Raw genomic sequence first — 14,472 nt, forward strand, 5'->3', positions numbered from 1 at the left:
CCAGGCTTCCCTGAAGGCTGCAAATGTTCATTTCTCCATCTCTTCTCAGATATTGTTGACAAGTGGATCCAAAAATTTCAGACTTGGATTCATCATTGCATAATACTCTTTTCCACTGAACCCGTAATTCAATTTTTGTGAGCTTCAGCATATCTTAGCTGAAGCCATCTGTGGGATGCAGGCAGCACACAAAACCACACACTCTCTGGTGCGTGAAAAAACTTCTCCACACAACCGGTCTCTGGTGCCCAAATCGTTGATGACCTCTGCCCTAAGGCAATTTATTTACTCACTGCCCTGGAGGCCTCAGGGCATAGGACTGGCATCCCCATCACTAAGCATCTGGTCATTAAGCATGTTAAGCATCACATGACAGTGTCAACTTACATCCGTTCCTCTGTAGTTGTTAAGCAAAGCATGATTGTGACTTGCAGATTCCTGCCGGCATTCCCCACTTACGTTTCTTGTCAGAAGCTAGTTGGACAGTAACAAATGGGGATCGTGAGTGTGGGATGCTGAAACCATTATAAATGTGCACCTGTTTGTTCCATTTTATGACCTGTAGGAAACCTGTGATATTTCCACCTTAGGCTCACATAAAATGGCGCAGGTCTGGCTCAGGGCAGAGATAAGTTTCGTTTCTGTTCATAAGTTGTGTTTTACCAAAAATCAGATGACCTTGCTACGTGCAGACGGACACCCGTTGGAACACGTACAAGAAAGTAACACATACTTGCTCTTGAAAAACATACCCAGGTAATTTTGGAATTAATTAATGATAGATTTGCACAGATGGAGGAGAAATTGGAGAAATTGGAGGAGAGAATGGAGGAGAGGATGGAACAGAAGTTCAGAGTGATGAAGGCAGACATCTTGTCTTCAGTGTATAAAGTGGCTGAATGTGTGGAAGAATTGGAGGAAAAAGTGGAAGACTTGACTCAAAAGAATGCTATATTAGAAGCAAAAGTATTGGAGAATGAAGATTTAAGAGACAAAATGGATAAAGAACTGAGTCTTGCTCAATATTACCAGATGCAGTTTGCCATTAGAATTAGAGGCTTAAAGGAGAATATTAAGGAAGATCTAAAGCAGCTGGTTTCTGAGGCTCTCGAAGTAGTATTGAAACAGCCAGCATCTGAAATAAAAGGAGGCATGGATAAAGTGTTTCGTGTGAATTCATGGATTGTTAGACAGAGAAAGTTGCCTAGAGATGTGGTGGTTTATTTTGCAAAAAGGGAAATTAGAGATGAAGTTATACGAGCTGCTTATGATACTAAAGTTGTGATTGCTGATCAAGAAGTTTTGGTTCTAAAAGAAATTCCTCCAAAGATTTTAAGGAGAAGGAAGGATTTTACATTTCTTGTGCAAGAGCTCAAGCAACGAGATATAAGGTTCAGATGGGAGATCCCAGCTGGGTTGATGGTGATGCATGAAGGTAAAAGGTACCGTCTGGTTACTGTGATGCAAGCGCGTGATTTTTACAATAATGTTTTAAAAGCAACGCCATTAACACTTCTGGAAGCTGCAAAGGGATCTGGAGAAGGAGAACATCAAGAGGCTGAAGATGGACAGATAGAAGAGAACGGTGTTGGAGGAGATCAAGTTACAACTTCGTTGGATGATCCTATAGAACAGAGGGTGACGCGTGCTGCTTTAAAACGATCCAAAAAGAGAAAATAGTAGGATTAGCAGAAGTCTATGGAACTTTTACAACGTACTTATAGTCAAGTAATGGGAGGTGGGAAAAGATTTGGGTGAAGACGCAATATATTTTTATATGTGGTGGATTTGTGGAAAGGTTGAGGCTTTTTGGATGAAAGTTTGGTGGAATATACAGAAGATTTTTAAATGGAGGTTAAAGTTTTGTTCGCAATCTTTTTTGCTTGGAATAATTACAGATGTTACAGTTCTGGATATTAAGTTGATGTTGAATTTAATTACGGCAGCAAGACTTTTGATAGCTCAGTACTGGAAGAGGAACTGCCGACTACAGAAGAGTTGACTAAAGTTTTCCGATCTGGTTGAGGTGGCGAGGATTTTGGTCAATTTGAAAGATTATTTGTAAGAATGTTATATTATGGAATGGAGAAAATGGATTGAGTTTATTTAGGACAAGTATAGGGTTAAGAAGTATTATGTAGTATTTGAATAACTCTTTTTTCTTTTCTTCTCTTTTTATCTTGGGTTTTTTTTATATATATATTTAATATTATTAAGGTTTGTTTTATCCTATATAAGCTAGAGAGTGATAGATTTTAGAGTTTAGGGTTGTTAGCATATGGTTGTTTATGTTTGCTTTTTTTCTTATATATACCTTGTATTTAGCTCTGGGAAGTGGGGGGGAAGGGGGGGAGGGGGGAGAGGAAGGGGGGGAGGGAGAAGGGAGGGGGAGGGGGGATTTGTACGGGGAAAAATTGTATGTTAAAACTTTTTAATAAAAAAAAAGAAAGTAACACATACAAGATAGTTACAAGAACAAAGACATTCCATACAGACAGTAGCTGATTTATAACCTTAAGATAATTGCTTAGTGCATGGCTGAGATGTAACCATTCTCAACCTTAAGATAACGGTTTCATGGATAGCTGAACGCTTAGATAATTGTTTGTTGCTAATTGCTTGTTGCTGATGTGTTGCTGGTATCTCAATAAAAGAGAGCTAGGGACTTCGGTCTGGGCCCTCATCCCGAGAAAGCTCAGAAAGATGTGTCCTCATTCATTGGCAAGATCATGAGGAGCCCGCCGGGTGCGAAAAAACCCACAATGACCTTTCTTGCCATAGTTGTGAAGTGAATCACTGCAGGGTTCAGTGGGTTTTTTGCTCAATTTTTTATTATTTTTATTATTCAAAATACAAAATACAAAGAAAATAGTGGGAAACTAAGGGTAGGAAAAAGGGAAGAAGGAAAATGGCATAGAGGGAGGAGAAAAATGTTGACTTCCGACTCTTTTTAGCATAGTAAAATATAATAAGGTTACAACTTCAACTTTACTTTTACACAGTCGTTTATACTAGTCATTTCTTACTTAACTTATTAAATCCAGATGTCTCCAACCATTCTTGGTTGGCGGACTGGAGGAAAAGAGGGGGACGTTTTACGCGCGTGCGTGCACGCACATAAAAGGGGCCGTGAGCACCTGCGACGCAAACAGGGCGGTGCTAGCACCCAGATGACACTCTCTAGGACCGCCCCATTTTTGCCACACAGGCACTAGTGCCATCCTGTTTGCTGTGCGCCCAAACATTTTGCCCAGCGTATGGCTAGTCTAGTGAAAAGAAGGACCAGGGATGATATAATAGCCGTGTTCCCAAAATTTGAGGCTGCCACAAAAACGAGGGGACCAACCTATTTTCCAAAGCACCAGAAGGTGAGATAAAAAAACAATGGAAGGGAACTAATGAAGTAAAGAAGCAATGCAGAACTAAAGAGAAACATCCTAAGAGTGAGAACAATTAACAGGTGAAATAACTTATCTTCAGAAGTTGCAATGTGTTGGCTTTTTTTGGCAGCTGCAGCACACTGCTGGCTCATATTTAAGTGATTGTCCTAGACAGCCACAGTCTCTGGAGGCAAGCTATTCCATTGATTAATTGCTCTCAGTGATGGAAAAATTCTCTTTACTTCTATGTTGGATCTCATTTTAATAAACTTCTTGTCCTGCCCTCAGGTGCCTTAGAGAGTAAGTCAATCCCCTCTTCCTGGTGACAGCCCCTCAAGTACTGGAAGACAGCTATCATGTCCCTCAAGTATGATGCCCTTTGATAGCCTAGATATGCCTAGCTCCCACAACTGATCACCAAATGATTTAGTGTCCAGACCCTTTATCATCTTTACCGCTCTTCTCTGCACAATTTGCAAGATTTCAAAAACTTTTCGTTATCGTGGTGACCAAAACTGAATACAGCATGTGAAATGTGATGTTACCAACACTGTGTGAAGCAATTCTATCTCTTCCTGTTGTCTTGACACTGTTGCTGCAACCTAGGACTGCATTGGCTTTTATTGGCAAATGCAGCACAATGGCGCAAGTGGTACTTGTCCACTTGTGCCCCATGGATACAGTCTGCCTTTTTGGAGACCTCTTGGAGGCAGCCATCATTTTCACTGTGCCCACAGTCTCTTAACACAGTCTACAAAGGGTTATGGTAGCAGAACTGAACGGTCGGTCCCAGGCCCAGGCGACAGTGACCAAGATGCAGCCACCAATTTGCCTCAGAGGCAGGCGTGGCAAAATAGCAGCTGCTTCCACAAGTCCACCATATGGCCCCTGCCCTCCTTCACCAACTTGAGGTTCAGAGATCTTCAAAAGGTATGGAGGAGGAGGCTGTGAGGCGTGGTGTGGTGAGAGTCAAGATTAAGGATTGAAAGGATCCAATGGAAGTGGGAAAAAGACTGTGGGGATCCTGTGGGGAAGGGAAAGGCCTGGGGGGAACTAAAAGGGAAAGGTCTTTGGAAGGCAAACCTGGGTCTGTGCTTTCATGACATGCTAACATAGCCCACGGATGCATGTCCTGCTCTTCTTCACATTCAAAAGGTACAGAGAACTTAAATTTGTTAAATGGCTTCATCAGGGAGAGAAAGAGGTGGGATAGTTCATCAAGGGAGTCTTGTTTAACCACCATTGCAAGATGCAACCGTAACTGAGGTAAAAATTGTTCTCGAGGACTATTTGTATGTTGGCAGGGGAATTCTGGTGCTCAAAATCTGGAGGACACCAAGGCAGAAGAATGAAACTCCACAGGGGGGAATTCCATAATCAATATACAAAAAACACCACCCAAAAGCCTTTTTGACAAATTGCACAACTTCTGCAAAAGGAAATATCCAGTAATTTCTGCTGAAAACCAGAAATAAAAAGCTAGCCTTTATCAAACTAATAATTTCCACTTATTTCTCTCTGCCAACTGGTCTAATCCTGAGAAGTGGACTAAAAAGGATTAGGCCAGAATTAAAATAGTCAATTTCTCACCTACACTCTCAATGGGAGATCCGAAATAAAAATCAAACCTTCTTTAAATTCATCAGCTTTTGCCTCATGTCAAAGTTCTTGTATTCAATAAGGGGTGATTTACGCTTGAGGTACCATCCACAGAATGGATATTTGACAGGTGTCCACCCATGTGAATCCTCTGGTGCCTCAACAGGCTGTAAGTATGACTGAAACTTTTCCCACAAAAAGGACATTTAAAGGGTTTGTCTCCTGTGTGAGTTCTCTGGTGCATCACCAAGTGTGAAGTTGTAATGAAACTTTTTCCACAATCGGGACATTCAAAAGGTTTCTCTCCTGTGTGAGTCCTCTGGTGTATCACCAGACTAGAACGGTAATTGAAACTTTTCCCACAAACTGGACACTCATATGGTCTCTCTCCTGTGTGAGTCCTCTGGTGTTTCACTAGGCTGGAATTCTCACTGAAACCTTTCCCACAGAGAGGACATTCAAAGGGTTTCTCTCCTGTGTGAGTCCTCTGGTGTATCACCAGGCTGGAACTATAACTGAAACCTTTCCCACAATCAGGACATTCATAGGGTTTCTCCCCTGTGTGAATCCTCTGGTGTATTACCAGGCTGGAGCTGTAACTAAAACCTTTCCCACAATCAGGACATTCAAAGGGTTTCTCTCCTGTGTGAGTCCTCTGGTGTATCACCAGGCTGGAACTGTGACTGAAACCTTTCCCACAATCAGGACATTCAAAGGGTTTCTCTCCTGTGTGAGTCCTCTGGTGTATCACCAGGCTGGAACTGTGACAGAAACCTTTCCCACAATCAGGACATTCAAAGGGTTTCTCTCCTGTATGAGTCCTCTGGTGTTTCACCAGGCTGGAATGGTTACTGAAACCTTTTCCACAATCAGGACATTCAAAGGGTTTCTCCCCTGTGTGAGTCCTCTGGTGTTTCACCAGGCTGGAATTCTGACTGAAACCTTTCCCACAATGAGGACATTCAAAAGGTTTCTCCCCTGTGTGAGTCCTCTGGTGTTTCACTAGGCTGGAACTTTGACTGAAACCTTTCCCACAATCAGGACATTCAAAGGGTTTCTCTCCTGTGTGAATCCTCTGGTGTAACACCAGGTTAGAAATCTGACTGAAACTTTTCCCACACTCGGGACATTTAAACGGTTTCTCTCCTGTGTGAGTCCTCTGGTGTGTCTCCAGGTTAGAAAACTGAATGAAACTTTTCTCACACTCGGGACATTTAAAGGGTTTCTCTCCTGTGTGAGTCCTCTGGTGTATCACCAGGCTGGAACTGTGACTGAAACGTTTCCCACAATCAGGGCATTCAAAGGGTTTCTCTCCCGTGTGAGTCCTCTGGTGTTTCACCAGCTTGGAATGGTCACTGAAACCTTTTCCACAAACAGGACATTCATAGGGTTTCTCCCCTGTGTGAGTCCTCTGGTGTCTCACCAGGTGTGAATTCCGACTGAAACCTTTCCCACAATCAGGACATTCAAAGGGTTTCTCTCCCGTGTGACTCCTCAGGTGTATCACCAAGTGGGAATTCCGACTGAAACGTTTCCCACAGTCCAGACATTCAAAGAATTTATCTCCTTTTTGAGTCCTTTGGTGACTCATGAGGTGGGAATGTCTAATGAAACTTTTCCCCAAATTGGACACTCAACACTTTCTCCTTGGTGTGAGTCCTCTGACGTATCACCAAGTTGCTCTAGTTGCTAAGGCATTTACCTCAGTGAGAGCATTTGTAGGGCATCTGTCCTGTCTGTGTCTTTCCACGAACCACAAGAAAGCTGTTCAGACTAAACCTTTTGTCCCAGTTCTAGCATTTCAATGGCTTTTCTACAGTGTGGATCTTCTCGTGCATAATCAGTTGTTATGTACCATTAGGGTTTTTCCCACAATTGGCACCTCCGTACAGCTTTTCCACCAATGATATTCTTGAGGGTGTCAAAAATATAGGCGATTCCTTATTTAGTGGTGCTTTGAGTCAAGCCATTTTTTTCTGCACAGGTTGAGGCCTGCCCTACTGTATGCTGTACATGCCTGTCTAATTGGCCTTTTGTTGCCACTGAATTCCAGATATTTCCCTCTTTTTCGGAATCAAAAATAAACTCTATTGATTTTTTGTGTAATGTATCGTGGAGTTTTGTGAAGTGTACTTTTACCAGCTTCAAATATCTTCTTGGTTTTCTCTTGTTTCTCTCTCACCTGCCGAGGAAAGTGAAGAATTTTGTGGCTTTCTGAAGGAAATGGAAAATATTTGAATTTCTGGCTTGATTTCCTTTCCTTTTAAAAGCTGCTTCTTATTCTCAGTTGTCCAGGGTGCTCTTATTGCCATCCTCTTTATCTATAAGATTCAAAGAAAAGTGTAACTTTAGTTTTTTATAAAATGGCTTCAGAAGATGTGAGAAAAGAAAAAAGTATACATTACAATTAATTAACACAATTAATTCTTCCCAATTAAATTAAGAGGCTGTGCGGTTTTGAAATAGTTGGCATTGTCTGAATATAGGTATTATTCCAAATGAAGATGTTGCAGCTGAGAATAAAGATCACCTGACAGTAGAAGATGGAAAGGGTTTCACAGAAGGTGCTAGGCGAGCGCAGAACATGGAAGATGAAAGGCTTGGACCTTGCCAAGAAAGTAGCCCATTTTGTTAAGTAAGATCTCTGGTTGTGGATGGGAAAAGAAGTGAAAGAAAAGGGTGAAAGAAAAAAATGTCTTCCCTTTGACCTTGCTGGTCAAGCTCCTGTCTCTCTTCGCTCACCCAATGGATTAATTCTAAAGATAAGAATTTTATCTTGTGACTGTTTCTTACTACTACACTTGGGGAGTAGATCAATGCGTGACCTTGCTGTAAAAAGCAGCTGGATTTTCTCCTCCAGCAGGGGATGCTAGGCAGAAGAGTGCATTTCTTTTTTTTTTATTGAAAAGTTTTAAAATACAATTTTCCTTTAAGAATCCCCCCTTCCCCCTCCCTCCTCCCCCCCTACCTCCCCCCCTCCCCCTCCCCCCCCCCCCGACTTCCCAGAGCTAAATACAAGGTATATATATAAAAAGCAATCATAAACAATCATATACTAACAACTATAAACTCTAAAATCCATCACTCTCTAGCTTATATATGATAAAACAAGCCTTAATAATATTAAATATGTATAAAAAGAAACTAAGATAGGAAAAAACGAAAAAAAAAACGAAAGAAGACTTATTCAAATGCTACATAAAACTTCTTAACCCTATACTTGTTCTGGATAAACTCAATCCATTTTCTCCATTCCATAATATAGCGTTCTTGCGAGTGATCTTTCAAATAGGCCGAAATCTTCGCCATCTCTGCCAGGTCGGAAACCTTTAAAGTCCACTCTTCTATGGTCGGCAGTTCCTCTTTCTTCCAATATTGGCCTATCAAAAGTCTTGCCGCCGTAATTAAGTTCAACATCAACTTAGTGTCCACAACTGTAGCGTCTGCAATTATTCCCAACAAAAAAAGTTGCGGACAAAACTTTATCCTCTGTTTAAAAATCTTCTGCATATTCCACCAGACTTTTATCCAAAAAGCCTTAACCTTCTTACATGTCCACCATATGTGAAAATATGTTGCCTCTTCATCACCACACCTCCAACATTTAGGCTGATAATTCGGATACATACTTGCAAGCTTTTTAGGATCTAAATGCCATCTATAAAACATTTTGTAAAAGTTCTCTCTTAGATTTTGAGCTTGAGTAAATTTTACATTCCTCACCCAAATCTTTTCCCACATGTCCATTGTGATAACTTCCTGGATGTTTTGGGCCCATTTTATCATACAATCCTTAACAAGTTCTGGTTCTGAGTCAATCTCTATCAATGCAAGATATATCCGTTTGATATGTGCTGGTCCCTGATTTCTAATTTGCTTTATCAAATTTTCATCAGTCATTGCAAATCCATTTTTCTGGTCTTCTTTCCACCTGGCCCGTAACTGAGTATATTGAAACCAATTTTGAACAACCTTCTCTTCTCGCAAGAGGCTATATGATTTCAAACACCAAACATTTCTTTCCAAACTGAGGATCTCCTTGTACGTAGTCACATCATGTTTGAAGCCAGCATGTATATTTTCTATTGCGTGTTTTGGAATTGCCCACAATGGTATCTTGCAACTTAACTTATGTCTATACTTCTTCCAAACTCTCAGCAATGCCTGTCTTAAAATATGCACCCTAAATACGTTGTCTACCTTCTTATCATACAACAAATATGCATGCCAGCCAAACAACAAATCATGGCCCTCAAGATTTAATAACCTCCCTTGCGTCAAGTTAATCCAATCACTTATTCCTACTAATGCAGCAGCTTCATAATATAATTTAAAATTAGGCAATTTAAGGCCACCTCTCTCACGAGTATCCTGCATAATCTTAAGTTTAACTCGTGGTTTTTTCCCTGCCCACACAAATTTATTGATACCTCGCTGCCATTCCTCCAAATTAGAATCTTTCTTAAGAATCGGTATCATTTGAAATAAAAATAAAAATTTAGGCAGGACATTCATGCTAGGCAGGGGATGCTAGGCAGAAGAGTGCATTTCTCAGTTACCACTTACCTCTCTGTAATCCTTCTTTAAATACTGTAACCAATTTTGGTCTCCACAGTATAAAAAAAGGGTGAGACTCCAGAAAAAATGCAGAGAAGAGCAACAAAGATGATTATAGGACTGGAGGTTAAAACACATGAAGAATGGTTACAGGGACTGGGCATGGCTACTCTAGTGAAGAGAAGGACCAGGGGAGACATGATAGCAGGCATCCAATATTTGAGCGGCTGTCACAGAAAGCACCTGAGGGCCAGGCAAGGAATAACAGGTGGAAACTGATCAAGGAGAGATTCAACCTAGAAATAAGGAGAAATTTTCGGACAGTGAGAACAATCAACCAATGGAACAGATTGACTTCAGAAGTTGTGTGTCAGAATCCATTTATATTCCATTCCTAATTTTTTTATCTGCGTAAACCTAAATCTCACACCCCTCACTGGATTCTGCCATCCACAAGGAAGAGAGAAGATGTCAATTGGCCACCCCCATCCATTAGATGCAAGGTTGTTTATTCAGCCTGCCTAGAGGCCATCATCAAAGACCAGAGGAAGAACTGAGAAGAACAAAAGCAAGAAGGGGGGTGGGGTGAGGTCCCTTCCAATTCTATTATTCTATTCTATTCCATGGCCAGGCACCCTAAGAAATATGTGTATTACTCCCAAACATCTCAGTTCTCAAAACATCTTGGAGAGGTTAAAATAAATTATCATATATCTACAATATGTGGGAACATGTGTGGGGAATGCCCTTGTTTTCTGTTAAAAATGATCAATCTAGACAGTGATTAATCGTTTCACAGCACTTGGGGATAATGGACCTCTGCCCTCCCCTTTTAAAAAACCCCCAGTCAAAATACCATCATCTATGTAGGGCTGTTCGCATATATGGGCAGAGAGAGAAACAGGGGCGCAGCAGTCACCAGAGAGGGAATCCGGGCACGTTAAAAGAGAGGCAGATTCAGGGGCTCCATCTCAAAGGAAGCCCACCTGGACAGGGCAGCCCATTGGCCAAGCCCACCTGGACGCCTCTCGGCTCTCCCTCACCCGCCTTCCAGAGGCCATTCAGCTCCTCCTCGCAGGGTCCCCGCCCTCCCCTCCAGCCTCGCTCCCTCCCAGCCCAGAGCTCCCCCCGTCCTCCCCCTCCTCCTCCTCCCCTCCAGGCACTGGCAGGCTGACCCTCCCCAGCAGCGAGAGGGGAACGTGGGAACGGGGGTGCCCAACCTTCCGGGAATCCCCGGGAGCCCCCAGGCGGGGAGCCGGGCTGCGCCAAGAGGGGGGGCTGCGGGGCAGGAGGGGGGCTCGGGGGAAGGACCTGGAGGGGATCGGAGAGCCGTTCGCGGAAGCCGCAACCCAGGAGGAGGAGAAGCGAAGGCGCAGCGCTTCCCACGGAGCAGAAAAGCCCGCGAGGAAAGGCGGAGACTCGGAAGGGGAGGGGGCGCAACTGGGGGAAACCCACCTGGCTCTCCCAGGAATCCCCCCTCCCCTTCCCCCCCCCCCGGGGATTCCCCCCTCCTGATTGCCCTCCCCCTCTCGGAGCCTCCTCGCCCACCTGGCGCCCTTTCAGCGACCCTCCCCGCGAGGGGAACCTCCGCAGCGCTGCCGTAAGAAAGGCTGGGAGAGCAGGAAAAGGGGCGGGAGGGGCCGGAAAGTGCACTCCCACGGCCTTATTTCCCGTTTCCGGCCTCCTCTCTAGGCGCCAGAGAAAAGCTCTCTGCGTTTAACCCCTTCGTGGAAGCCGCTGCAGGGAGAGGGCGAGTGTGGCTCCGCCGGCAATGCCAAAGTGCTCCACTCGGGGCCCCGCAAAAGACCGTCTCCCCCAAGGGAAGCCCCAAAAATTAAAGACAGGGATCGAGGTTAAAAAAAATATACTTGCATGTGCTAATCTGCATCTCTAAATGGACATTAGGAATTCATCGCTGTTAAAAAAACAATATCTAACTTTATACTGTATGTTGAGAGGAGCCTGGTAGCACTTTTTCTAACTAACAAATCCCTTTAACATCCATAACGTAAGCCTCCAAAAGGGCTAGTCCAGGAGTCTTCAAACCTGGCCCTTTTATGACTTGTGGACTTCAACTCCCAGAATTCCTCAGCCAGCCATGCTGGCTGAGGAATTCTGGGAGTTGAAGTCCACAAGTCATAAAAGGGCCAAGTTTGAATACCCCTGGGCTAGTCACTTTTCACTCATCTGATTTTTAGCTGCCGTAGTCGCCCACGGGTCTCCTTCCAAAAACTATGCAAAATCCCTTCTGAGTAAGAGGATGCAGGGGTTTCTTTTCCCATAGAACGCTCAGAACGGCGTTCGGCCACTTTTTTTTTTGCACACACACAAACAAAAAAAAAGTTGAAAGAAACTGTTCCAGAGAGCCAAATTCTCTTAGCAGCACACCAACGAGGCAGCCAGATTGCAGAGTAGCAGAATGCATCGCAGCGACAGGCCCTCAGATCGCTCAAATCGAAGGAAACGCGTTCTGTACGGGCTAATTCAAAAGTGGGAGGGTAAGAAGGGCCAAGTGTGGACAGGTTGCCTAGCAACCTACCTAAACAAACTTTCAGCTCCTGGTGCAGGACGCCTTGCCTTTTTTAAGCTGGGAAGTTGAAAAAAATGGTAAAAAGAAGGCAATAGAGCAGACATGTCAAACACAAGGCCCGGGGGCCAGATCTGGCCCGTGAAGTGGTTTCATGTGGCCCGCGAAGCCATCCTGGAAACAGGGAGGGAACGGCCCCCACTGCCTTGGCCCTGGCCCAGAGACCCTCCTCCTGCCAGAGACCCTCAGATCTGTCCCACTCCTGCCCAGGCCCCCATAGGCACCCTTGATGTGAACGATGTAGAGCTGGCCACACCCACCCAGTAGGCCATATGCACTCTAGCCACGCCCACCCAGTAGGCCACGCCCACCCTGGCCATACCCACCTGGCCCCTTGAGGGCAACTGCAATGCTGATGCGGCCCTCAATGAAATTGAGTTTGACACCCCTGCAATAGAGTCCGATCAAGAAGGGATGCGGTGGCTCAGTGGGTTAGGACGCTGAGCTTGTCGATCAGAAGGTTGGCAGTTTGGCGGGTCGAATCCTGGGTGCCGCGTAACATAGTGAGCACCTGTTACTCCTCCCAGCTTCTGCCAACCTAGCAGTTTGAAAGCATGTAAAAATGCAAGTAGAAAAATAGGGACCAGTACAGTGGCAAGGTAACAGCGTTCCGTGTGCCTTTGGCATCTAGTCATGCCGGCCACATGACCACGGAGACGTCCTCGGACAAGCGCTGGCTCTTCGGCTTTGAAACGGAGATGAGCACTGGCCCCTAGAGTCAGAAACGACTATCACGCATATGCGGGGGAACCTTTAGAGTGCTATCAAGGAAAATGTAGGGATATAGCCAGCAGACGTTTAGGGAACCTTTATTTTTCATACACTGTTCGAATTTTGTTTTAATGCCATAGTGGTACACAATTAAATGTAGTCAAGGTCTTTTTTTTAATCCCAAGGCATCTGTTCGTTAAATACAGTATAACAAAGTTTTGGATGATGGAATTATTTTTTATCTAAGGATAACTAATGATAACAGCTCTTAAATCTGTTATTTTATTTTTGCACAAAAAATGTATAATTTGCACTTGCATTCATTTACATTTAGAATATGTTGTTAAAATGTATTGGTTTTGAAATAATTAGTGCACACGTATACCTAAAACCAGTTTATTGCATTTGGCAATTGTTCTAAAAAAAAATCTCACTGTCAACCAATATAATTCATTTAATTTGAAATCAAGTGAAAAATTGATTTATTTTTTTAAAACAAATGAATGGCAATTCTTTTATAAGAAGTTGCCTCAAACAAAATGAAATTTCAATACATTGTGCATTGTGAATGCTTTCTATTGCGTTCCTTAAATACCATACTTATTCTTATGCCAAGAGACCTTGAGTATTTTTATGGTGATCAATGTACCAGGAAGATAAGGAAGAATGCTTTGGAAGCATGAGAACGAAACTGCATTTCTAAATGTCCCACGGTCATGCAAAGGAACAGTGAGTGCATTAAAGAGGAATCCAATTTGTGATGTGTGCCATGTGTTCAATTAATGTAGCTTGCACAGCCCCACCTTATAGAGCGGGCCCCACTGCTCCCACAGCACCAGGAGCCCCGGCTCCGGGGGACAGCCCACCGCAGTAGTGCCCCCCACCACCAAAATGAGAGTTCTGGCACTTTTTTTTAAGAAAAAAAAAGTACTGAGAGAATGCATTCCCTGCCTTCCTTCTCCTGTTTTAAGGGTTTTCTTCTCTAAACTGGAAGTTGCACCCCCAAAACATGATTCCCATTCCCATTCAGGCTCTTTCCAGAAATTATGGCATGATAAGTTAAAACCTCTGTACTTTTCTCATTCATGGTCCCGTCAATTATCGCCAATATCCCTGGCAGACATGCAGCCCCAAACCAGACAGACAATCCACCATGTTTCCCTGAAGGCTGCAAATGTTCATTTGTCCATCTCTCTCCATCTCTTCTCAGATATTGTTGACAATTGGATCCAAAAATGTCAAACTTGGATTCATCATTGCATAATACTCTTTTCCACTGATCCCGTAATCCAATTTTTGTGAGCTTCAGCATATCTTAGCTGAAGCCATCTGTGGGATACAGGCAGCACACAAAACCACACGTCAGAATCCATTTATATCACATTTCATAATTGTATGGGTAGAACAATGTGCTTATTCTGGGGATTCTGCCATCTCTCCGAGGGGGGGGGAGAGGATGGTTACTTAAAGCGATTTTCAAACAACAGGGAATGTTTTAACTGGGGGAGGGAGGGGGACAGACAGGTCTGGATTGCATCTTCATTTACAACTAAAAAGGAAAGCAATAACCATAAAACCAAGGAGAGTTCCCTTTCCCATGGAAGGCCCTGACACCTAGCAACTGATGAGAGCCTGACC

The 14,472-nt window shown here is 43.6% G+C and overlaps 3 protein-coding genes and 1 long non-coding RNA gene across 4 annotated transcripts in view; 2 read left to right on the top strand and 2 right to left on the bottom strand.

Moving 5' to 3' along the window:
* LOC310636861 (uncharacterized protein) overlaps positions 1 to 14,472 on the top strand; it is a 422,701-nt gene that overhangs the window by 98,148 nt on the left and 310,081 nt on the right. The gene's annotated exons all lie outside the window — the stretch shown is intronic.
* Positions 1 to 14,472, top strand: part of LOC310636858 (uncharacterized protein) — a 342,152-nt gene that overhangs the window by 77,224 nt on the left and 250,456 nt on the right. The window lies entirely within an intron of this gene.
* LOC310633337 (uncharacterized protein) lies at positions 2,826 to 6,994 on the bottom strand (the record flags this gene model as incomplete). Its single annotated transcript, XM_083351040.1, has 2 exons — positions 2,826 to 6,334; positions 6,981 to 6,994. The coding sequence occupies 2 exons, from the start codon at positions 6,992 to 6,994 to the stop codon at positions 5,035 to 5,037; spliced, it is 1,314 nt and encodes a 437-aa protein (XP_083207166.1). The 3' UTR covers positions 2,826 to 5,034.
* On the bottom strand, positions 7,220 to 11,136 carry LOC310636872. The gene is made up of 3 exons (XR_014491826.1): positions 11,085 to 11,136; positions 9,546 to 9,832; positions 7,220 to 7,300 (listed from the first exon to the last, which is right to left on the bottom strand). It is a non-coding gene; the product is annotated as an uncharacterized lncRNA (long non-coding RNA).

This window comes from Vipera ursinii, assembly GCF_947247035.1.
Source record: "Vipera ursinii genome assembly, chromosome: 2".
NCBI classification, from domain to species: Eukaryota; Metazoa; Chordata; class Lepidosauria; order Squamata; family Viperidae; genus Vipera; species Vipera ursinii.